Source organism: Pteronotus mesoamericanus, unplaced genomic scaffold (assembly GCF_021234165.1).
Source record: "Pteronotus mesoamericanus isolate MK-2021 breed Mesoamerican mustached bat unplaced genomic scaffold, CSHL_Meso_final contig_42, whole genome shotgun sequence".
NCBI lineage: Eukaryota > Metazoa > Chordata > Mammalia > Chiroptera > Mormoopidae > Pteronotus > Pteronotus mesoamericanus.
This window is the reverse complement of record NW_026555157.1, coordinates 1,420,238-1,445,013: the sequence shown is the minus strand read 5'-3', so window position 1 is coordinate 1,445,013 and position 24,776 is coordinate 1,420,238. Positions and strand designations below refer to the sequence as shown.

The window sequence follows — 24,776 nt, the reverse complement described above, 5'->3', positions numbered from 1 at the left end:
TTGTAGCTGTTTTCTTCATATATCCATTGCATGTTGAGCCACATGAAGATCAGGGAAAGGGTCAAGCCTTCTTCATTCAAGCAAGGAGGCTGAAGTCTCAGTTGCATTTCTTAGTGTTGCCAAACTGCACCCAGGCAAAGGCCAAATTAAAATTTTAACCAAGTGGGATGTTAGATGGTTTGAAGGTTTGGGGACTAGGTTTTCCTCTTGTTCTTGCTAAAAGAAGATTTAGCAACCAGAGTTAATTTTGGACAGTTTTTGAACAACTGTTCAGAACAGAGACCAAGAGCCTAGTATCTGATCCAGTGTTACTTTTTTTTTTTTTTAATCAGAAAAGGAGAACAAGACCTGGAATCTGCAACGAACAAAGAACCTTCAAGTGACCATTGTCCCTTCCATTAAAGGTCAGAATTGGCTCTAGGAGCCAGTGGAGAAATTCCTACATCAGACAGTCGATTATGTAATTCAATGCTAATGTCATCCTTCCAGTGAAACATCATAAGAAAACCAGTGTTCACCCTAGAGATAGAAGAGAGAATCAAAGCATTTTGTTAAATCCCAGAAAGAAAGGGACCTCAATTATGAAGTTGTCATACGCAGGTAGTCCCTTCGCGGCTTCCCCTGGGAAGTCATCATGCTGAAGGGCCGCCCTTTGAGGATATAAAGTCTGGGTTATTCCCAGCAGCCTTGCTGCTTTAAATGGACATATCTCAGGACTTAAGAATGAGTATGATGAAGATAGGCCTATGAAGCTGTTCTGCCCCAAACATGGCCCTCTTTTCTCCCGAAGACATCCTGACTAAGGTTATTTCTCTTCCCTCAGATTCCGTTTTTGTGAAAGCCATTCTTCTCAGCTTCCTCATCTTCTTCTCCTTCTATTTGGTGTGTCTGCTGATCGCATTTGTTCATTATATCAGGTAGGTTAAGAGTTTCAAGAAATGTTAACCCCCATTGCCTGTCTCTGCTTAGTCATTAAGCATCAGACTTTAGAGACATATTGACTGGATTTAAATCTACCTCAGCCACTAACAGTGTGACCTTGGACAAGTTACTTAACCTCTCTGTGTTTCAGTTTCCTCATCTGTAAAATTAAATGATAATTTACTTTATAAAATGGTATAACTGCAGTGTTTACATCAATGTTCTGAACAGCGTAAGTGCAGGTAAACTGTTAGTTTTTTTAGCAGGAGTTAGTTATTAATAGCAGGAATAATATGCTTTGATACTACATTACCAGGTGCTTTCTTACTGCAATTTTACAGTAAAATGTCCCTTGAGAGAAATAAAAGGAGATAATCATGCTATAATTTGACCAAAGAAATGCCCTTCCCCAAAGTTTGGAGCCCCTAGTTAAAGGAGAGCCCCCACCTGTCCTTGCCACCCTCAGTATGGCTGAATCTTGAGAATTCTGTACTTGTAGCCTGTGTGAAACAAGGACAAAAGAATGGCAGGAGGCTTCCAATAAACGAATGTTCTTTCTCTGTTCCCATCTGTAGAAAAGGCTTATGGCTACCGCAATGATACAGCTATTTCAGTGAGACAGGCATGTCTCTGACTCAAATAACTGCCTTCTGTGACTTCTATGAAGCTTTTCAGTTAATAAACTGACTTAAAAATCCCTACGGTTATCACTGGTCATATCCAGGACAATCTGAGTACCAAAACAATTAAGGAGAATAATGAATTACAAATCAGTGAGAAAAATAGAAATTTATAACTCTATATTGATAAAGGAAAGGAAGAGGGAGGGACGAACAACCTAAATGCTTGCATATATACATCCAATGAATTCAACAAGGTTACTAAAACAAGTGCACATTAGGGGAAGGAGTTATTAGTAAATACTGACAGTGGAAAGGAGGGCTTTTGTCTACAACACAATGCCAAAAGCTGATGTAAATATGGAGGGAGTGTTGGAATTGGAAAACTATCATTTTGCATAGATCAGGTTAAGAATCATCAAGGGATACTAAAACTAGGAGGAAAATCTGATGAGGATCAAGATATTTGCATGGCATTAAAGTGTATCCCCACAAACTGCTTAGTAGTTGTAAGGGGGAAAATAACAACCATACAGTAAAGAAATCAGGCAACAAATGACTGGGTGATCAAAATTAATATGACCAAAGTAAAGATGAACATCGTGTGCTCCCAGATGCAACACTCTGAGAAGGACACAACATCACATATACAGCACTCCAGCCAGGAATCATTATTTTGAATACAATCATAAGGAAAAATTAACGTCAGCATGACAATCATTCTATTAATATGTGTCATAAAAAAAAAACATGTTCCAGATTGAAGGAAATTAAAGAGATGTGACAACTAAAGACAGTATCTGATCTCAAACTGAATCTCTTACTAGAAGAAAAATATGCTACAAAGGAAATTATTGGGTCAATTAACAAAGTTGTGATACAGACAGTAGATTGGATAAGAGCCTGGACAGGACGGCTTCACAGGCGAATTTACATTCCAAGGAGAGCTAACACCTCTCCTTCTCAAAACACTTCAAAAAATTCAAGAGGAAGGAAGACTCCCAAGTACATCTTACAAGGCCAGCATTATCCTAATTTCAAAATCAAAAAGACGCTACAAAAAAATTATAGGCCAACATGACTGATGAACATAGACACTAAAATCATCGACAAAATATTAGCAAACCAAATATAGCAACGCATCAAAAAGATCATACACCATGACCAAGAGAGACTTATTCTGGGAATGCAAGGTTGGTACAACATTCACAAATCAATAAATGTGATCACAACATAAATGGAATGAAGAATAAAAATCACATGATCTTATCAATAGATGCAGAAAAAGCATTTGATAAAATCCAGCCCCGATTTATGATAAAAACTCTCAGTAAAGAGGGAATAGAGGGAACATACTTAAACACAATAAAGACCATATATGACAAACACACTGCTGGCATTATACTCTATGGCCACAAACTACAAGCATTGCCCTTACGATTGGGAACAAGACAGGGATGTCTGCTATCACCTCTCTTCTTCAACATAGGGCTGGAAGTCCTAGCCACAGTAATCAGAAAAGAAGAAGAAATAAAAGGCATCCAAATTGGAAAGAAAGAAGTAAAACTGTCTTTATTTGCAGATGACACGATACCGTACATAGATAACCCCAAAGATTCCACCAAGAAATTACTAGAACTGATAAATGAATTCAGCTAAGTAGCAGGATACAAAAATTAATATCCAGAAATCAGTTGCATTTTATATGCCAATAACAAATTAACAGAAAGGGAAATTAAGAAGACAATCCCACTCACAGTTGCTTCAAAAAGAATAAAATACCTAGGAATAAACCTAACCAAGGATGTAAAAGACCTGTACTCAGAAAATTATAAGACGCTGAAGAACAAAATTGAAGAAGGTATAAATAAGTGGAAGCACGTACTGTTTTCATGCATAAGAAGAATTAACAGCATTAACATGCGCATGCTACCCAAAGATTCAAAGCAATTCCCATCAAGGTTCCAATGACATATTTCATAGAACTAGAGCAAATATTTTAAAAATTTATATGGAACCACAAAAAGCCCTGCATAGCAACAGCGATCCTGAGAAAGAAGAACAAAGTGGAGGAATTGTGCTAATAGCAAACTATACTATAAGGCCATAGTAATCAAAACAGCATTGATATGGGCATAAAAGCAGACACATAGATCAGAATAGATCTATGGAACAGAATAGAGAGCCCAGGAAAAAAAAAACAACACACTATTATAGTCAATATTTGACAGAGGATGGAAGCACATTCAATGGGCTAAAGATAGTTTATTCAATAAATGGTGTTGGTAAAATTGGACAGATGCATGCAGAGAAATGAAACTAGACCACTTTTTTACACCACACACAAGAATAAATTCAAAACACCTTAAAAATTTAAATGTTAGACCCAAAACCATAAAAATCCTGGAAGAAAACATAAGCAGCAAAGTATCAGACATTATTCATAGAAATTTTTTATTTGCTATGTCTTCCTGAGCAAGGGAAGCAAAAGAAAAAATAAACAAATGGGACTTCATTAAACTAAAAATTTTTTGCACAACAAAGGAAAACAACAAAATAAAAACGCAACCCACAGAATGAGAGAACATATTGCTGATACACCTGATAAAAGGTTAATATTCAAAATTTACAAAGAACTTACAAAACTCAACACCAAAAAACCAAACGACCCAATAAAAAATGGTCAAAGGACCTGAGTAGACACTTCTCCAAAAAGGACATACAGATGGCCAAAAGACATGAAAAGATGTTCAACATTACTAATCGTCAGGGAGATGCAAATTAAAACCACAATGAGATATCATCTCACACCTGTCAGAATGGCTATCATCAATAAATCCAAAAACAGCCAGTGCTGGTGAGGATCTGGAGAAAGGGGAACCCTCTTGCACTGTTGGTGAGAATGCAGACTGGTGCAGCCACTACGGAAAGCAGAATGGAGGTACCTCAAAAAATTAAAAATGGATCTGCCTTTTGACCCAGCGATCCCACCTCTGGGAATATATCTGAAGGAACCCAAAACAGTAATTTGAAAGAACATAAGCACCCCTATGTTCATTGCAGTATTATTTATAATTGCCAAGATATGGAAGCAGCCCAAATGTCCATCAGTAGATGAGTGGATAAAACAACTATGGGACATTTACACAATGGAATACTACTTGGCAGTAAAAAAGAAGAAAATTTTACCCTTTGCAACCATGTGGATGGACCCAGAGAACATTATGCTAAATGATATAAGCCAGTCAGAGAAAGACAAAGACCACATGATTTCACTCATATGTGGAATCTAATGACCAAACTAAACTAACAAGCAAAGTAGAGACAGACTTATACATGGGAAGCAGATGACAGCTAGGAGGAGGTAGGTTAGGAGATGTAAGATTGAGCAAAAAAGAAAAAGGACTCATGTACACGGACGACAATGTGGTGATTGCTGGGGGGAGGGTGAATAAGGGGACTAAATGGTAATGGAAAAAATACAATAAATAAATTTAAAAAGAGTATTATGTTAAATTTGACACCTATACTGTGGTTATGTAAGAGGATATCTTGATTCTTTGGAAATATTTAGGCATAAAATGTTATGACAAGTAACTTTCTAATGGCTCAGAAAAAAATATATATCTGAGTAGATATATGTATACACAGACACATAGAAAGAGAGAAACAAGATAATAAAGCAAATGGAAAAATATGCTAACAATAAGGGAATCTAGGTAAAGGGTATATGAGTGTTCTATTCTTATTCTTACAACATCTCTGCAAATTTAAAGTTATTTTCAAGTCTACAGGCAAATATTATACCTAGAAAGTACATACAATAATTATCAGCTCAATTAATTTATCAGATGACAATCACTAACATTTAACAAGTACCTCTTTGTGCCATACCCTCCAAGCAGATGATCTTGTCTAATGACCCACAACAGTGGGTACTAGTATAATTATCATTTGATTGTTATGGAAATTGAAGTATAGAGAGATGAAGCAATTTTATCAAGAATTCACAGCCAGTAAATGAATGAGCTGGGATTTGAACCCAGGCAGCCTGGTGCTTAAGCCTTAGCTCTTAAGCAGGCTGGTCAAAATGAGTGTAGAGTGGTCAGGACGGACATGTGAGGGAGGACAGTGCTGATCAAGGAGGCCAGACCAAATGCCTGGCATCTCAGCATGGATTTGATTACAGAAATGTCCAAAAGCATCCAGTTTTGATTCAGATGATCTTCAGTGTCATGGAGAAAGAAGTTTGCCTCTTCTGCTTCTCCTAGGAAGACTGTCTCTACTCCTGATGTTTTAGATGTTAGGAAATAAGATTTCACCTTCTTAGTTAGCATGCATAGTCAACATAAGAGAAGGGACCCCAAAAAACGCGGAATTTATTTATTAAAAAGTGTGTATCAGTTATTACATGTTTAAATGTCACTCACCTTCAAAGTACTCTCCATTTGATGCAATACACTTATTGAGACTTTTTTTCTACCACTCAAAACAGTTTTTGAACTCATCAATTTTGATGCCTTTTAGTGCTTCTGCTTTTTTTTTGTTTCACTTTTTGCACATTGGCAAAATGTTTCCCTTTGAGAGCTTTTTTCATTGGGAAAACAAACAAACAAACAAAAGTCCCTCAGGGTGAGATCAGGTGAATAGGGAGGGTGGGCCATGGGGGACCTGCTGTTTTTGAACACTCAGCACAGTGTGGGCAGGTTGGCTCATAAATCACCCAGCATGAAATGGGCAAGTGTGTTGAAAGAGCCTTCAAAAAAAAAAAAATGTACTGAGGCCGAACACAGCCTCTCACACTGCCACCAGCTGGTGCACTGATACAGATGGGTTCCTAGAGCACTCACTTCCTGGGGGAAGCCTGTACTACAAGGGGCCCACCCTCCAGGACATAATTTTGGGATTTTGGGGGTCTCTTCTTATACAAACAGACAAAAAAACTAAGTTAATAGCTAAATATCTATTTCTTTATAACTGCTATTCAACCTACTGAAGTGAGCACAGTTTTTCAAAGTTGTGGTATAAGGCTCTATTGAAACCTCTAGCTGCCAGATTATTTTGCTAGAGTCAGTTGCATGAGGAGAAATTCTTTCCAAATACAGACAAACCGAAAATAGGAATCTCAAGACATAAGAGCTATTTATTATCTAAATAGGGAAATAGGGAAAATGCTAATACAACTCTTCCTTCATTGAACTAAGCAGAAATAACAAAATTTTCTACAAAGCTAAATGAAACTAGTTTTGGAGCATAAAGCCATTTGTTCAGTGAGTCCCCTGTACCTTATTATTAATACATATGGAGTTTTCATACATGCTATGAAATCAGGTTAAAAACACTGGTAGGAGACATGTCTCTGGCCCTCAGGGAGCTAACAATCCAGAGTATCTTTATGCTATATTGGCTTGAACACATCACTAAACACCATTCCCTTCCCATTCCCCAGACCCAATCTATTCAACAAGTATTTATGGAGCCCCCACAATGAATGTGCAGGCCCTGGCCCAAGTACTGCGTACATATTCTTTTATTTGTTCCTCTCAACCTCCCTGCCAGACCACAAGTTCACACTGCTTGATTCTAGATGCTAGTCTTTCTCTTGACTCTTGCATTAGTCATCTATCACCACAATAGTGCTGCATAAAAATTAACCATAAAAACGTCAGTGGCATATATCAGTAAATATTTAAGTTGGCTCACAAATCTATGGGCCAGCTGGACTGGGCTCAGAGATCTCAGCTGAACGTTGTCATAGAATGCAACGAGCTGGCAGGTCACCTAGGAGCTGGCTCTCTAGACCACCCTCGACTGCACTCAGCCTCTCCTCTGCAGGCTAGCCCTGGCTTGTTGTATCTGCAAGGAAGATAAGGGCCTCCTTAAGATGTAGGTTCAGAAGTGCCACAGTGTTACTTGCCCCTCATTCTGTTGATTCAAAACAAGTCATGAGGCTAGTCCAGATTCAAAAAGTGAAGATATAGACTCCACTGTTGATTAAAAGTGCTGGATACAAGATGAGGTGTAGCCATTTTTTAATCAGTTTAGCACAGTTCTCATTTATTATTTTTTTTTCCTTTGCTCCCTGGATACTGCCTGCCTCACCCTAGCTTTGTAAATCATTGAACTCCTCTAATGAAAAATTTTATCAGCTCCAAAACCTAGGGCAAATGTGGATAAATCCTGTTAATATAAACACACAATCCAAACACATCATCTTCTATGAGGCCAAATAATTGCTTGCTGGTTAGTATCACTAAAATTGTTTTAAAAAAGGACTTCACCAGAGCCTCATTTTCCAACTAGAATAGTTAGGCCAAATGGTAACTGCTCTCCTTAATGATACCTGCATGTTTCATCCAACAAATACTTAAGTTACATCTCCTATGTGCCAGGGCCTGTCTTAGAGATTAAGGACACAGTGGTGAGAAAGGCAATCTATAGTCCTGCTCTAATGGAGCTTACATGGTACAGAGGAGAAACATAGAAGCAAGCAATCAATTAATAAAGAAAATTAATTTCAGCAAGTGACAGGAGGAGAATGAAGACTCTGGTGAGCCAGAGAATGATTGGACTGGGAAAGCTGCTTTAGGTTTTATTTGTTCAGCAAGGAAGGCCTCTCAGAACCAAAACTTGAATAGCAGGAAGGAGCCAGCGATGCGAGGATCTGGGGAGAAAGTGGCCCTGGCACAAGAACAAAAGCGCTGAAGCAGGGGTGCGTTTGCTGTGTCTTGGGACAAAAGAGGAATGAAGAGAAAGTCCCCCACCAAACATACCAGGATCAGGAGTGTGCAACTTCTGGAGTCTCCATCTGGAAGTAAATAAGAGTATACACCAAAGCACCAGGGCGACTGGCCCCCAATCCTCCTCTTCCCCGCCCACGCCAACCTGACTCACATCCAAATGGGAGGCTCATTTTGGAGAAGAAGGTAATTCGCATTTTAATTTTTGATACACAGTCCCAAATGATATACAAAGTTTTTTTTTTAAATAATAGCATTATTGAGATATAATTCAAATTCACAGAGCATAAAATTCACTCATTTAAAGTACACAATTCAGTGATTTTTAGTATATTCACAGCTTTACCACCATCACTGCTATTTAATTTCCCTCACCTCCAAAAAGAAGCCCTGAGTTCACTGAGAGTACAAGGCCTATGTAGAAAAATCAACTGGACTTCTATACACCAGCAATGAATAATTCAGATATGAAATTAAGAAAATAATTTCATTTATAATAACATTAAAGTAATAAGACTTATACATTGAAAACTAGACAACATCCTTGAAAGAAATTAAGGAGGATCTAAATAAATGGAAAGACATCCCATGTTCATGGGTTAGATGGAAGACTTAATATTGTTAAGATGATATAGTAGACTAAATAATGGTTCCCAAAAGATGTCCATATCCCAATATCCAGAACCTCTGAATATGTTACATGAAAAAAGATTTTGCAGAAGTGATAAAGTTATAGAGATTATCCTGGATTATCCATATGGGTTTAATGTAATCAAAAGAGTCCTTATAAAAGGGAGACAAGAGGGTCAAAGGCAGGAGGAAATGTGACAATGGAAGCAGGGGTTGGAGTAACATACTCTGAAGACAGAGGAAGGGGCCACAAGGCAAGGAATGCAGGCCACCTCTACAGGCTGGAAAAGGCAAGGAAGTAGATTCTCCCATGGAGTCTCCAGAAGGAATACAGCCTTGCTGATAACTTGATTTTAGTAACATAAGACTCATTTTGGAATCCTGACATCCAGCACCATAAGATGATAAATTCATATTGTCTAAACCACTAAGTTTCTGATATTTTTTTTACAGCAGCAATAAAACTCACGACAATACTTTCAACTTCATCTATAGATTGAACATAATCCCAATCAAAGGCCCAGCTGATTTTCTTATAGAAATTGACAAACTGATCCTAAAATTCATATGGAAGTACAAGGTACCCAGAAAAGGTTAAACAATCGTGAAGAAAAATAACAAAACTGGAGGTCTTACACTCCCCAATAGCAAAACTTAATATAGAGCTATAGCTTTGTATACTTGAGCACTGACATAAGGAAAAAATATATAAATCAATGGAAGAGACTTGAGAGTTCAGAAATAAACCTTTACTTTTATGATCAATTGATTTTGACAAGGATACTAAGACAAGTAAATAGAGAAAGGATATTCTTTTCAAAAAAATGGTATTAAGACAACTGGGTATCTGCATGAAAAAAAAATAATGAAGTTATACCCCTACCTCACACCATACTGAAAAATTAACTCAAAATGGATCAAAGATCTAAATATAAGAACTAAATCTGTCAAACACTCAGAAAAAAACATAGGTATAAACCTTTGTGACCTTGGATTAAGCAATAGTTTCTTAGGCATGACACTAAAAGCATAAGTAACAAAAGAAAAATATATATATTGAACCTCATCAACATTAAAACTTCGTGTTTTTAGAAGACTTTATCAAGAAAGTGAAAATACGAAACACAAAATTGGAAAAAATGTTTTTTAAATTATATATTTGGTAAGAGTCTAGTATCCACACTATATAAAGAATTCTTACAACCCAATGATAAAAAGGAAAATGACCCCCGGTGAAAATGGGCAAGATGTTTGAACAGATGTTTCTCCAGAGAAGATATGTGAATGGGCAATAAGTATATGAAAAGACGTTTAATATTATTAGCCATTTTTCATTTCCCTAATGCAAATTAAAACTACAATAAGATAGCACTTCATATCCAGTAGGATGGCTATAATAAAAAAACAAATTTAATGAAAAATGACAAGAATTGGTAAGGTTATGGAGAAATTGGAATCTTCTACATTGCTAGTAGGAATGTAAAATAGTTTTTGTTATAAAGCTGCTTTGAAGCTGCTATGAAAAGAGTTTGGAAAAAAAAGTTGAATGCAGAGTTACCTCATGCCCAGCACTTCTATTCATAGGTATATGCCAAGAAAATTTAATACATATATTCACAAAAAAACCTGTACACAAATGTTCATAGAAGTGTTATTCATATAACCAAAAAGTGGAAACAACAAGAATGTTCATTGAGCATAAACAAATAAATGTGGTATATTCCTGCAGTGGAATATTATTTAGCCATAAAATGACTGAAGTATTGATTCATGTATCATATAAATTGAAAACATGCTAAGCGAAAAAAGCCAGTCAACGCTCTTGCTGATGTAGCTCAGTGTGTTGAGTGCCAGCCTGTGAACCAAAGTGTTGCAGGTTCAATTTCCAGTCAGAGCACATGCTTGGGTTGCGGGCCAGGTCCCCAGTGCAGGGCATGTGAGAGGCAACCACACATTGATGTTTCTCTCTCCCTTTTTCTCCCTCCCTTTCCCTCTGTCTAAAAATAAATAAATAAAATCTTTTTTAAAAAGAGAAAAGAAAAAAGCTAGTCAAAAAGGCCACATATGGTATAATTTCATTTATACAAAATCTCCAGAATGGGTTGAAGTTATAGAGACAGAAAGTAGATTAATGGTTGCCAAGGGCTGGGAGGAAGGCAAACAAGCTAGTAGATTTAAGAGATTTCTTTTGAGGGTGAGGAAAATATTCTGGAATTAGATAACAGAGATGGCTGCACAACTTTGTGAACATACTAAAACTCATCGAATTTTGTACATTAAAGTGCATGTGAATTATCTGAAAATAAATTAATGAATTTATGTATGTATGTATATGCCTAGGGGTAAACTGCTGGATCATTTGGTAACTCTATGTTTAACTTTTTGAGAAACTGCCAAACTGTTTTTCTAAGTGGCTATACCATTTTACAATCCTACTATCAATGTATCAGAGTTCCAATTTCTCCACATCCTAAGGCCCATTTTTCAGAGATTCTAGCAGACAAATTTGCAACACAGTCTAAAGGGACAAATGTAAAATCCTGAGATTTTCACTACCCTAGAACCATGTATATGTGCTTTTTCTTGCAGGTTCCAGAGAAAATCCATTGATGGAAGCTTTGGTTCCAACGATGGTAAGAAAAATCACTGGTTTGAAATCAAATTGGTGTTATGTATATGGTAACACTCCCATTTGGTACTTCTTTTGTTTCTGCTTTTGCAATTTCCAAACCCTCCTTAATTCCTAACCCACAGAGTAATCTAATTTGCAGTCTTTCTACAGAAAACAGAGCTCAGTGAGAACCAATCTTTTTAGCGGATAATTACTGAGCTATGGAACTCACACTGAAAATCTTTGCTTGGCGTGTCCCTTGCAATTACTTGCGGTCCATTTGTCAGCCATTCATCTTCCTTAAAAGTTTAATCTTTTCTAGGATATAAATTGCGTCTACCTATTTTATCCCAATGTTGATTTGCAAGCATTATTAAAAAATTATTGTGTTAACTCTAATCTAGGGTTTACTTTTCCAAAATTGAGATACTTCTTTGTTCAAGTATCTAGAAAACTGAAATATTTGAGACTAGAAAATATCATAGAGTATAATTACTTTGAGAAATCCAGAATAATTGATTATTCAGCCATCATAGTATGCCCTTTCTTCCACTCTGAGAATTTGAACAGAGGAATTTAATTGCCTAATCTTTTCATCAAAACTTTTTTAAAAAATGAAATTTTTCTATTTTTAAAATTGAGATATATAAGATTGTATGTTTCAAGTATACAACATAATGATTTGTTATTTGTATGTTGTGTAAAATGATCACAAGTCTAGCTAACATTCATTACCACACATACAATACACATATTTTTTTCTTATGATGAGAACTTTTAAGGTCTGTTCTCTTAGAAACTTCCAAATATACAATACAGTATTATTAAGTATAGTCACCATGCTGTACATTAATTACATCTTCAGGACTTACTTATTTTATAACTGGGAGTTTGTAACTTTTGTGTATGTCCTCATTTTTGAAAAGCCTAAATCAGCACAAGTTATACAGTGCTCACAAGCCACTTGGCAGAGAGTGATCCTTTGGAAAAGGAATGGTGAATTGAGGCTTGATTTCTAAATCACAAGCAGCAGATGTTTAGTTTTGTGTTTTCAACACTTCAGTGAACCCATGGAATCTTAGAAAGACACCAGTTGAGCTCCAATCCCACCCAGCAAGAACTTTTCCCCCTGCTACTTCTCCTACCTTCTTTTGACTTTTGTCTTCCATACTTCAGCATATCTATTTTTTCAGCCTCCCAGGTGATTATTTTTAATAGCATTCAACAGCCAATATAAAAGACTGTAAGAGGACATCTGCTCTACTTTCATTAAAATGCTGAACACCGATTTCCCTTTTATTCATAAAATGTTTAAGTAAATTTGTCTTCTCTCCAGATCTCACTTTTTTCCTCCAGTGCTCTCAGGTATTGCTCATAGTTAAGGCTTAGTTGAACTTAGAAAGCCTGATTGGTTGGATCCCATTGCATGCTCTGTGAATGAATAGTCTGTTATTTTTATTGTATGAGTGAGGTCATTTTATTATTGTAATGATAATTAAAGGAATACCATGTTCAGAAGGCTCTCCTGAACAATGAAACATAGGTGGACAGAGCTGAGACGGGCCAGACACGATTGTCCAAGATCAAGAAGGCTCTGAAAATTAGCTAAGAACTAGAGGCACTGCAGGTGGCAAGAAGAAATGAATGAGTGACCAAAAGAAAAGAAAAGGAAAGGATAAAGACGCATCAATTAGGTTCCATGAGGCTGCAAATACCAAGAAAATATACCTCAAACACGCCTAAACCGTGACAAAGCTCCTCGTCCTGGAAGCCGAGCAGAAGTCTGGGCTTCAGGGTTGACAGAGGCAGGTGGCTCTGGCCCTTGCCCCACCAATCCCCTTGGCTTTGCTTGGCTCCCAGTGCTGGTGGTAAGAGGGATCAGGTTTACACCCTCACCCAACAATGTCCAGGGGAGAGGACTTTTTCAGAAGCACCCAGCAATTTATTCTTTTTTTAGCCTAGAGTAACTTCTATACTTACTGTTCAACTATTCGCTGCAGAGGAATACGGATACCTACAGAACCACCAAGCCTACTTATAAAATTAGTGTGAGGTCATCTTTTGCTAAGACCTGGGTTCCTCAAACTCAGCATTAATTGACATTACGGGCCAGATAATTCTTAATTGTTGGGGGCTGCCCTGTTTATTGCAGGATGTTTAACATATAACTGCATCCTTTACCTCTTCCTACTAGAACCCAGTGGTACACTACCTCCCTGTGACAACTAAAATGTCTTCAGACATTGCCAAATGTCAACTTGGGGGCAAAACAGTTTCCCTACCCCCAGCTGAGAATCACTGGCTTAAACATGTGGGCTGCCAAGCACAGATGAGGATACCTGAACAAAATCCCAGCTTAGTTAGGAAGTAGGGAATAGGAATGTTTACCACAAAGGGAGAAAGAGAGACATTGATTTGTTGTTCCACTTATTTCTGCATTCATTGGTTGATTCCTATATGGGCCCTGACTGGGGATCAAACGCGCAGTCATGGTATATGAGGATGACACTGTAAGCAACTGAGCACCCGGCCAGGACAAGACTTAGATGATTTAAAACAAGAGCAGAGAGGATGGAGACTTGACTTGGGGTGGTGAGCATACAATACAATGTACACAGGGTGTGTTGTAGAATTGTGCACTTGAAACCTGTATGATTTTGTTACCCAGTTTCAGTCCAATAAATTTAATAAAAAGGGGTGGGGGGAGATTATAGTGGTGAACAACAACAACAAAAAATAAGAGCAAAGAAGACAAGCTCTACCCAAGAGAAAAACTCTCACAGTGAGTTATTTTCAATTGTGAGAGCTTGATAAATGTGTCAGTTAGTGACTCCTTTAAGCCTATCAAACAGAGCATCGATAAGCCAGCCTGTGTGAGGGACTTTATCTGAAAGCTAACGTGAGACATTCAGGGAAGAACTTTTGGAGGGGACCAGGATTTGGAAAGGTCTGTCTCTCCCAGGCACCAAGATGAATGCAACGGTGAGGCTACAGGAAGCTCAATGAAGCTCAGAGCTACAGGAAACGCCTTGCGGGCTGATGGCGGCTCTGTTTTGGTCAGGTGGCGACAGGAAGCATTTGGAAAACCTGTGGGCTCCTATGCCTTTTTTTTCCTTTTCTCATTTGAAAAAATGTCAACATTGGCTCCAGCTATTCTAAAAAGAGAAAGAATTTTTATTTTAAAAGAAGTTTATTTTAAACTTCCTGGGATGAAAAAGATGAGACCTTAGAGCCAGGTGAAGTGGAAATAGTGTGAGGAAAGAGCTTCTTCAGTCCTTCAAGAGAAATTTTTCCTGTGGGATGAATGGATGGACTGTGTATTCTCCATTCATCACTTAGTACTTAAAACACGGTCCTCTGCAGTAATCTGGGGAGTAGCGGGAAAGGCTCTGTGCTCTAAAAAATTTCCTCCACTGGCTCCCTCAGTGGAGAAACCCACATTTCACATCATTGTTAAAGAGTCTGTACAGAAATTCAGTTACCACCTGGGAAGAGAGAAGAATGAAGCATACCTCACAGGCCTGTGGGACCGTATGAGCTGTCACCATGAACCTGGGGTGCAGCATAAGAAGAGGTCACTTTTTCAATTGTGAGAGCTTGATAAATGTGTCAAGTTTGTAGATTTAAGAACCAAATGGCCAAGCACACCCCTTCATAGAGAGAGCCATTATTAAACCAGCCTCTTAGCAAAGAGCAGGGTCCCGAGGAAATAGAACCAGCAGTGTGTTGAGCTTGGAGGGGTCAAGGAGCACAAGCCACCACCAGGCTCTGGGGCAATGGGTCTCTAATGCTAGTCCTGACTCAATACTCTTCTTTTTCCAAATGCCCTTGACTCTTCCTGCCCAGTTTTTAATTCAAGAGGAATTTTATTTCCTTCTGCAAAGATTAGTGGTTTTCTTCATTCTTCTCCTCAACTTTTGAAACAAAACATGAAATTAGTTGGGGTAGGTAGTCAGTTGGCATAAAAATGGAATTTCATGGCAGCTGGTTCACATTATTTCTGACTCCCTCTTCAGCTCCAACCTCCTGAGTTCAGAGACAGAAAGAGGCAGGACACTTATAAATACGAAGTCTCTTAAAGTTCCAAACATGCTCAAAATTAAATGAAAATTTTCCGCTCACATAGAGCATTTCACATAAAAAGCAACCGAGAAAGCATATCCTATTCTATGTTAGTAAAGTAGACAGATGGCAAGGGGTTTGTACTCAGAGGAAAACACACCAGAACAAGTTTCCTCTGTTAGATATGCTCCTTCACAACCTTATATGTTTGCTTATTTCCAGCCAGAACATCTTGGTCTGTCCTATGAATTAATATTTTTGTATCTAATTCTGCTTTTGAAATACCATACAATTAAGTATAAATATGGCTTGCCTTCTGAGACCATCAATCATACTTGAAGCTTGTTTAAACAACTAAGAAAATGCTTAGGATTTTGCATTTTAAGAAGCCTTAAACATAAGAAAAATTATGTGATGTTGACCAATCTTATATTTAAATTGTGCTTATAAAAGTCCACAGAGTGAAAACATTTTATGTGCTGGCAGTTGTATTGCACACGAAAATCTTGGTGCTCTTAATCATCACAGAACCTCTGGTGTTGCCTCAGAATGGATACAGCCAGTGACCACATCACCAGCAGTTCAGCCTCAACTATGAGCCAGAGCAGAGTGCAGAAATCGCTGCCACATCCAAGTCTGAGCTGGCTTTTTCTTTTTAATGAAGTTGTCATTGGACAAAACAGTGAGGGGTTTTTGCTCACTTGCTTTGATTTTAGTTTGTCTGTGTATGTGTTTTTCTCTTTTGATTACACACACACACAAACCATTGGCTCCACAAACCACTTCATCCTCCTGCCACAACTGACCTCAAGCATTCTCCTGTGCACACTTCTCTTTACTTACCAGAGGGCTTCCCAGTAACACCAAAATGCCAGAAATTCTGGGTTTTATTATTTTAATGCAATTCTTCAATTACTGTTTGCATGGCTAATATTTATTAAGTTAAATCATAAATAAGGGACAGACATTAGTGGCTAAAAAGAGGGAGCTTAAGCTTGAAAAGAAAAAAATGTGAAAGAGACAGAGGGAAATAACAATGTAAAAGACTATAGATAGACCCTAGGGATAAGACCCGTACAGTGATTTTTGTGAGACTTCCTATGATGAATTAGACAGAAAGAAAACATGAGCTTGGCCAAACAGGGAATCACTAGCAAGCAGAACAGCCAATCTAAAAAGCAAAAATTGCGCTTAGATACTTCTTTAAAATATGAGGTCATGGTAGTGGAGATGTATACGATCCTCCACTTCCTGGTCTCTTTCAAGAGATATTTTTGAGCACTCCTCCAAAGTAACATGCTTACTGTGAGTTATTCATATTTTGAAGAAAAGTTCTTGTACTTTTTTCAATGAAGAAGATAAATTGTACCTGAGGGCAATATGATAAACCAATATCCATCCAATATCTGAGTCACTTGGTGCAAATTACTGATCTCTCAGTGCCTCCCTTTTGTTGTCTTTAAAATGGTGATGAAAATGGTACCCACCTCATAGGGCTGTTAGAAAATTAAAAATTTTGTAAAGAACTCAAAAGAGTGTCTGACACACAATAAGTTTCCAGTAACCATTAGCCAGTACTAGTGAGAGTAGTATTAGCAGCAGCAACTGCAGCAGTAGTAATAGTGACAGAAGACTTAGTAGTAGCAGCATTAGTGGTGGTAATAGTATTAGGACTTGGGTTTTTTTAATTTTTTTTAAATTTTACTTATTTTCTTATCCTCGCCCAAGAGAGAAGGAGAAGGGGGAAGAGAGAGAGAGAGAAACATTGACATGGGAGAGAAACATCATGCCTTCTCACATGCGCCCCAACTGGGGATCAAACTTGCAACCTGGTCATGTGCCCTGGCTAGGAATCAAACCCATGACCTTTCGATCTACAGGACCACGCTCCATCCAACTGAGCCACACCAACCAGGGCAGTATTAGTACTTGTTATAGTCAACAGTAGCAGGCAGCAGAAATAGCATCAGAGCACTGGGCTGTAACTATGACCAAAACTGTCCTAGGTCAAAAAAAGTTAGTCACACTATAGATATCATCTTCCCTTAACACTGTTATTTTGCTCAAAAGATTTAATCTCCCATACTTAAGAGTCTAAAAGCAACCTGCTTCTATGCCTTGAAGTTGGATAAAAAGTATAGATGGTGCTGATACATGTTATTATGGGGAAGCCCAAGAATTGCCAGGAAATATCTACTTTCTTTATAATAATAAAAAATATATTAAGGAATCTCCAAACCTGGGAGCAGTGGCAGGCAGTCTGCATTTGTCCCTGCCAGCCAAGAATGCTGCATTAGCCCCCGGGCGTTGCTGTCGGCTGAGCCATCCAAATAGGGAAGGAAACTGAGTCTCCAAGGCCATCAGATTTGTCTCCCATCATCTGGCTAAATATTTTGAACTTGAGATTTAATTATTTTTCTTCATGGAGGAAATGAATGGGCACACAAAAAGTAGAGAAATGCGTCAAGCCTATAAAGCTGGCTTGCAAAACTGTGAGTGTTTTTACTGCCCACCAGTGGAAATGAAGTTTGAGAGCTGGATGAAGAGTTGACTGTGACAAACAATGAATAGTTTGAGGATTTTTGTTCTTTTACATGGGTTACACACTGCAGCATTAATGTAAACTATAATGAACTATGTTTTCAATGAAGAAATAGAAATATATGCAGTGTGGATATTAAAGAATATTCTGTTATATGTCATCACTGAAAATACATTTCCCTGCAACAATACGAGAGATTGACAAGTTAACTCACTGCCTTTTTTGCCTGCGTTGTGATACAATCTCATCCCTCAGAAAGAAAATATCAATAAGAAATTCCCACCAGACCCACAGCACCCCAGATCCTTGGCCCAGCTCAGGAGGCCGTGAAGAAACATCCTCACACATCGCCGCGGATGAGTCTGGCTCCTAGAAATACCGCAGCACTGTCAGAGTCAGCAACGCCTAGATATCTGCTTAGATGCGATTTCTGCTCTCTTTGTTTACCTCCACTTAACTCTCACCAATGGATGAACTTAATGGGACAGTGCCTTGACTAACAGCGAGTGAGAAAGGCGCGAGATCTTTTTCTCTGATGCTTGTGGGTGGGTGGCTCCCTATGACCTCCAGACTCTCAGGAATGGGTTCACTCTCCTTGTTGCAAGGAATACCTCACCAGAAAAGTTTGAGGAGCATTTTTTAAAGTCTTTTTTTTTCCTCTCACTGACAACCACCACTTGGCAATAGATACGCCTATTCTGCCTCCTGAAAACTTCTCAAAATATCCAATATTCATGCACAACCTTAGTTCATGTTGTCATCATTTATTGCTCCAAGGAGTGCAGCAATTTCCTTTCCTATCTGGGCTTTTTCTGCCTATAGTGAGGGTCCTGCTAACTGCTCTAACAAGCCTCCACATGGTAGTGCCTTAATCACAGACAGTTGTCTCTGACAATTTTGTTCAGTGGTGGCCTTCCTCACAGTGATTTCAGGACCCATGCTCCTTTGTTCTTGAGATTCTGCAACATTCTCAGGTGAGAATCAACAACTTTTCTCCGAAGTACCAAATGGTAAATGTTTGAAGCTTTGCCAGGCATGCAGTCTCTGTCACAACTGCTCAACTCTGCCGTTATAGCCAAAAGCAGCCATAGACATATCTAAATGAGTTCACATATTTCAATTAAATTTTACATATGAATACTGAAACTTGAATTTCCTAGAATTTTTACCTGTCATGAAATATTATTTTTTTCTTTTGATTTTCCCTCCAATAACTTAAGAATCATTCTTAGTTCAAGGGCCATACAAAAACAGGTGGCCGGCATTTGGCCTGAAGGCAATAGTTTGGTGACTCTCGTATTAGAGAAAAAAAGAGTATCAAATTTAAAATATTGTGCCCTGATAAGTCAGACTACCTAGAATTGCGCTGTGTCCTTTTGTTTTAGCAACTGGACTAACGTGTTTGCCTCTTTGCTTTTCCTTTTCGCAGGCTCTGGAAGCAGGGCGGTATCCCATCCCATTGCTGCCAGCACCCCCGAAGGGAGCAATTATGGCACAATAGGTATTTCCTATGAATCTATTCATGGAAGTGTCTCCTAGTTCTCCCGAGAGTAGGATACACACAGGTCCTCCAGCCACTGACAGCTGTGAGAATGGGCAAGGCAGTCATCACATAAGTTTGTGTTGTCTTTATAAGATGAGTTGGCTGGATGATCTGGAGGGTTCCTTCCAGTTCTAACGTTCTCCAGTTCTGTTATTCTGTTTCCTAGATCTCCTAGTCACAATTAAGCAGAATTCCCTGCAATGCTTGCCATCAACTCCTAAGGCCCCCCGTGGGGAACTCTTCATACCCAGCCTGACTTCAGGGCTTGAAAGATGTGGCAGAGTCTGATATCAGGGAACCTGACCTCAACTGACCACTGTTTTACTCTCAGGTTTCTGTGGCGTAAGGGCAATCAGCAGACTAATGCTGAGGGGCAGGTGACACGGCTGAATCCCAGCAGTCTTTCATTTTGGCTAACTTCAGGGCTGAGTCTGCTCACTGCCACCAGGCATTCACATGGCAGCCCTCGGTGTTCACTACGTGGCCTGAAAGGAAGAGAATTCCTAGCCATCTCATTAGAGTAGCAGCGCTTAATGCTGCCATGCACTTCCATGACCCTTGTGGGCCTATGAATGGTGCACCTCAAAATGTCAGTGCAGAGGGACTAGGAATCCTGTATTCCTGCCCTGTTTTTCTGGAACTTTAAGAAGAGTGTGGGCTCAGTGCAGGAGACTTATTTCTGGCTCAGCCAGACAGGACTTTTTTTTTCTTTTTCTTTTTTTTTTTTTTTGTTAAACCATCTGAACAGAAGAAATAAAGCAGAAGGTAGGCTCAGCTCATGTGTTCATCAAGCTGCACAAATTTCCATCTGTTCGGGAAACATTCACAGGAACACAAGGATTCTTCTTCCTGAGAATGTTGTTTACATTATGTAATCCTAGATGTGGCATGTGGGGGATTTCCGTGTACAAATACTTCATCCATAAGCCGTGTATAGATGCTGGATATGAGTATGCTTACACATATATGAGGTAGATGCCATACGTAACTATGTGCATGTGTATGGCTATATTATTTATGTTCATATTTTAAGCATGAAACATGAACTATAGCATATTATCTTTGCACCTAATAGTTAACAGAATAGATGCTTTAATATCAGGTGTCTTTATTATTCTCAATGTGTATTCAGTCCTAAAAATAGATAATTTAAATACAAAAATAGAAAAGGAAAATTAAAATTTGTTGAGGAGGAATTGAGAGAAAGCTCCTGTGTTGTGGATAAAGAGAGAGTTTTTTTTCTGACATTTTTAAGTGGGAGTCAGCATTGTGCTTTTTGCAGAGAGGAACAGGCTCCCTGGGCTCTTCTTGGCTTTGGAAGGCAGATGAGCGTTCTCTGTTTCAGACGGGTCGAGCTCCAGTCCCGGCAGACAGATGTCCTGCTCTGATGGGGGCCAGCCTTGCCCATCAGACACAGACAGCTCTGTGGAGGAGAGTGACTTCGATACCATGCCAGACATTGAGAGTGATAAGAACGTCATTCGGACCAAGGTACCTCTGCCTGGCTTTGCTCTCTGAGAGGGAGGACAGTTTGGCAGTTAAATACAACTTCAGCAATGTCTTAGTTTCTTTTATATGTTTCCCTTCAAAAGAAGTCAGATTTCCTGGAGGACTTTTTGGGTAAAATGTAACTATAGACTAAAAGCAGTATTCTAATTAGCTCTTCTTTCTGGAGGAAAAAAAAATGAGAGCATTAAAACACCCTCAGGGTCTGAAATGACAGTTTGTGGACAATAAAGGAGGAAGGGATCCAACCAGATGGAAGAAAAGATTCACTGAGGGGTGTAGCTGGAAAAACTTCCTGGTTCTGTACATAACATCCTTCAGGAGTAAAGCTTTTTTCTTTCTGGTATATATTTATTATATTGTATCATATCCAGTAAAGGAGAGGAAAGTGAATTCAAGAACCACCATGTGGACATCTCCAAAAATGAGGAAATCAGTTCCTGATATATAAGAAGCATGCGACTCTCAGTTGTTTTCCCACATCAGCCAATCCTTAATATTCCAAGAGAAATACTGGGATTTTTATTAAAGGTGTCCTGAGATAAACACAATTAAAAGAAAAATCTTGTTAAGTGATTTTAATCCCTAGTAAGGGATTGAACTGAAATTTGTAAAGCTCTCCTTTGTATCTTCTGGGGGAAAAACAAAAAAAGCAAGTACAGTTTTACATTCTCTTTGTTTTTGGCTTCCCAGGTGTTCCTTTACCTGTCAGATTTGTCCAGGAAGGATAGGAGAATTGTCAGCAAAAAATATAAGATTTATTTCTGGTGAGTAGATGACCAGGAGGGCCATAGTTACCTTTATTAAAATTTAAGTTCTCTTTGTATAAGGCACAGTCTCTTATATCACAGGGTTTGGTGTTCGATGAGGCACAGGTATGGGTGGTTCAAGGATCCACTCTGCATTACATAGGAAAAACAAAAATAAACTACAAAAAAGCAACTGGCCCTAATTTAAATAAATACAAAGGAAAAATAAGAATAGTAGTAGACTCCCAAGTGTGTAGGAAGCCCACTAAATCCTCCTCCAGAAGGCTAATGTAACAATGACATTAACGTCACCACCTTTAGCATAGACATGCTAAGCTGCAGCCGTCTGGGCCTTGCTGTTGGAAGAACCAGGGATTTCAGGGACTAGATGCCTAGAGCATCTCCAAGGAGCTGGAAACTACTCTGGGAGATGATACTACCAGCCAGTGATAAATAGACGTGCAATGGTCAAACACACAGATGCAGCCTCTCCCTTCAAGCAGAGTGGCTCAGCTGCCTGGCAGGGAACCCTTTCTCCCCTCAGAACCCCCAGGCTGGCGCTGTGACAGATCTTCCCATTCTTTACTCTTCCCAATTCATTTCCCTTTAATTCGATACAGATATTAGAGGAAAACAAGGGACAATGGGGGCCGCATGGAATTTCATAATGAGACCTTCATATTGGAACTAAGGAATCTAAGAGAACCACTTCCCTTCATGTGATCCATCTCCCATTACTTACATTCTGACCACTTTTACTCTAACAACATCCTTAAGAGATAGGTTCTCATTAATAATTTGATTCAGTCAGAAGCAAATATTGTTTACACTGTTTTACAAATGACTGGAGAAACAGGAACCACATTATCAGTTTCTAATTGCTTTTGTGAGTTGACTACGGGGGTATGGGGTGAAAGCATTCCTTTTTAAAAAACTGAACAAAGATTCCATTGTTAATTTGGAAATAACTATTTCTGGCTCTTTCGGCCTGTGTAGGAATATCATCACTATTGCTGTATTCTATGCATTACCTGTGATCCAGCTGGTAATTACCTACCAGACGGTAAGTGCTGCCCTGAACCCCAGCACCCAAGCTTTCATACTGTGGGGAGAGAGCTTTCCTGTGACACAGAGAGGAAGGTATAACTTGGGATCTGTCCAAAAATTAACTTCCCATTTGGGTTCTAATTGGACTTCTCCAATGTTTTATCTTTGACCTTTAAATCGAATTCACAATTGTTTTATCACAAAGGGATCTGGGACCACTTGTATTATTTTGTATACCAGGCTTGCATTCATTCAATCATAGTATCTACCAATTGCATCTATTATTCACCAGTCTGAACTTTTGACCATCGTAGGAAAATGAGTAAAGTAAATAAAGTCCCAGAACAAACTAACCAGACATCGCATGTCACCTGTACCCGCTCACTAAGGGGAAATATTTTTTTTGTAAAAGTAAAAACAGCTTCACAAAATTAATAAAATTTTAAATTAAAAGAAAACAAAATGAAAACTAAAATAAAACAAACAAACAAAAATGATGATTAAGCCCTGGCTGGTGTCACTCAGTGGATTGAGCGCCGGCTTGCGAACCACAGGGTCACCGGTTTGATTCCCAGACAGGGCACAGGCCTGGATTGTGGGCCAGGTCCCCAGTAGGAGGTGCGTGAAGGGGCAACCACACACTGATGTTTCTCTCCCTCTCTTTCTCCCTCCCTTCCCCTCTCTCTAAAAACAAATAAATGAAACCTTTTTTTAAAATGATAATTAAAACAGCTGGAGAATCCCTACCACTCCTTCCTAGAACCCAAGGGCCAAGGCCACTTATGTGACCCCTAGTATTTATTGCACAGAAGAAAGCCCATTTAGAATAGCATGAGGCTAAAGGTGTTTCTAATGCAGTAGCTCTCGAACTTTGCTGTGCATTAAAATCACCTGGGGAACTTTTACAATTCAGTGTCCAAGCTGCGTCCCATAGAGCAATTAAATCAGAGTCTCTGAGAGTGGAACTAGGCATCAGTACTGATTAAACTCCCCATGATTCCAATATACAGCCAAGTTTGAGAGGCAATGGTCCAATAACGTGTAGCCAATTTTATACTTACTACATGATGCAGACAAAGACTTTATGAGTTTTGAATACCAGAGTTTGTAATCTAAATATTCTCTGAACACCTTGGGGCCCTGTCAGAAGACATAGATATGCTGTGGTCTGGGAAGGTTCTTAATGATAGAGATGGTGATGAGTATGGAAAACTGAACACCAAGTCCTCATGTCTCCCTGCTTGTGGTTATCATTTCCACAGAGGATGGGACAGCTTCCTATCCTCCCAGCACTCATCTGGAAAATAGGCTGCATCATGACTGTCCTAATAGGCACATCCCAATGATTCTCCTTTATCATGAGAACAAAGGAAACATACTCAGTTGAATTGCACCTTGATCCATATAATGAGGAAGACAGAATATTTCAAGCCAAAGCAAGACGGTAGCATTTTTGTGCACCTGAAAGTTGTATACTTTTGTTAACCAGTATTACTCCAATAAATTTAATAAAAAGGAAAAAATAAAAATAAATAACTGAAGGAAGTGTGCCTGTGTTGTGTAAAGGTGGCAGACGGCGACCCAACCCTGGTGGGAAGGAGCGCTGGTTGCACTAAACCATGGACAGTGTATCATGGGGAGCAGTGCCTGCTCTTTGTGAGTCCGGACTTGGCTCAGGGAATGGAGGAAAACCACATCTCCTCACTCTTGATTTTGCAGGTGGTAAATGTCACTGGAAACCAGGACATCTGCTACTACAACTTCCTCTGTGCTCACCCCTTGGGCGTCCTGAGGTAAGCCCAGTC

General features: G+C 38.9%; 1 protein-coding gene across 3 annotated transcripts in view; it reads left to right on the top strand.

Moving 5' to 3' along the window:
* SIDT1 (SID1 transmembrane family member 1) overlaps positions 1–24,776 on the top strand; it is a 91,485-nt gene that overhangs the window by 50,721 nt on the left and 15,988 nt on the right. For all 3 annotated transcript variants that reach the window (XM_054577300.1, XM_054577301.1, XM_054577299.1), the window contains exons 8-15: positions 333–404; positions 824–917; positions 11,501–11,544; positions 19,556–19,627; positions 21,015–21,160; positions 21,869–21,942; positions 22,921–22,987; positions 24,691–24,764. In XM_054577300.1, coding sequence (XP_054433275.1) covers positions 333–404; positions 824–917; positions 11,501–11,544; positions 19,556–19,627; positions 21,015–21,160; positions 21,869–21,942; positions 22,921–22,987; positions 24,691–24,764 — 643 coding nt within the window. The remainder of the gene's footprint in view (positions 1–332; positions 405–823; positions 918–11,500; positions 11,545–19,555; positions 19,628–21,014; positions 21,161–21,868; positions 21,943–22,920; positions 22,988–24,690; positions 24,765–24,776) is intronic.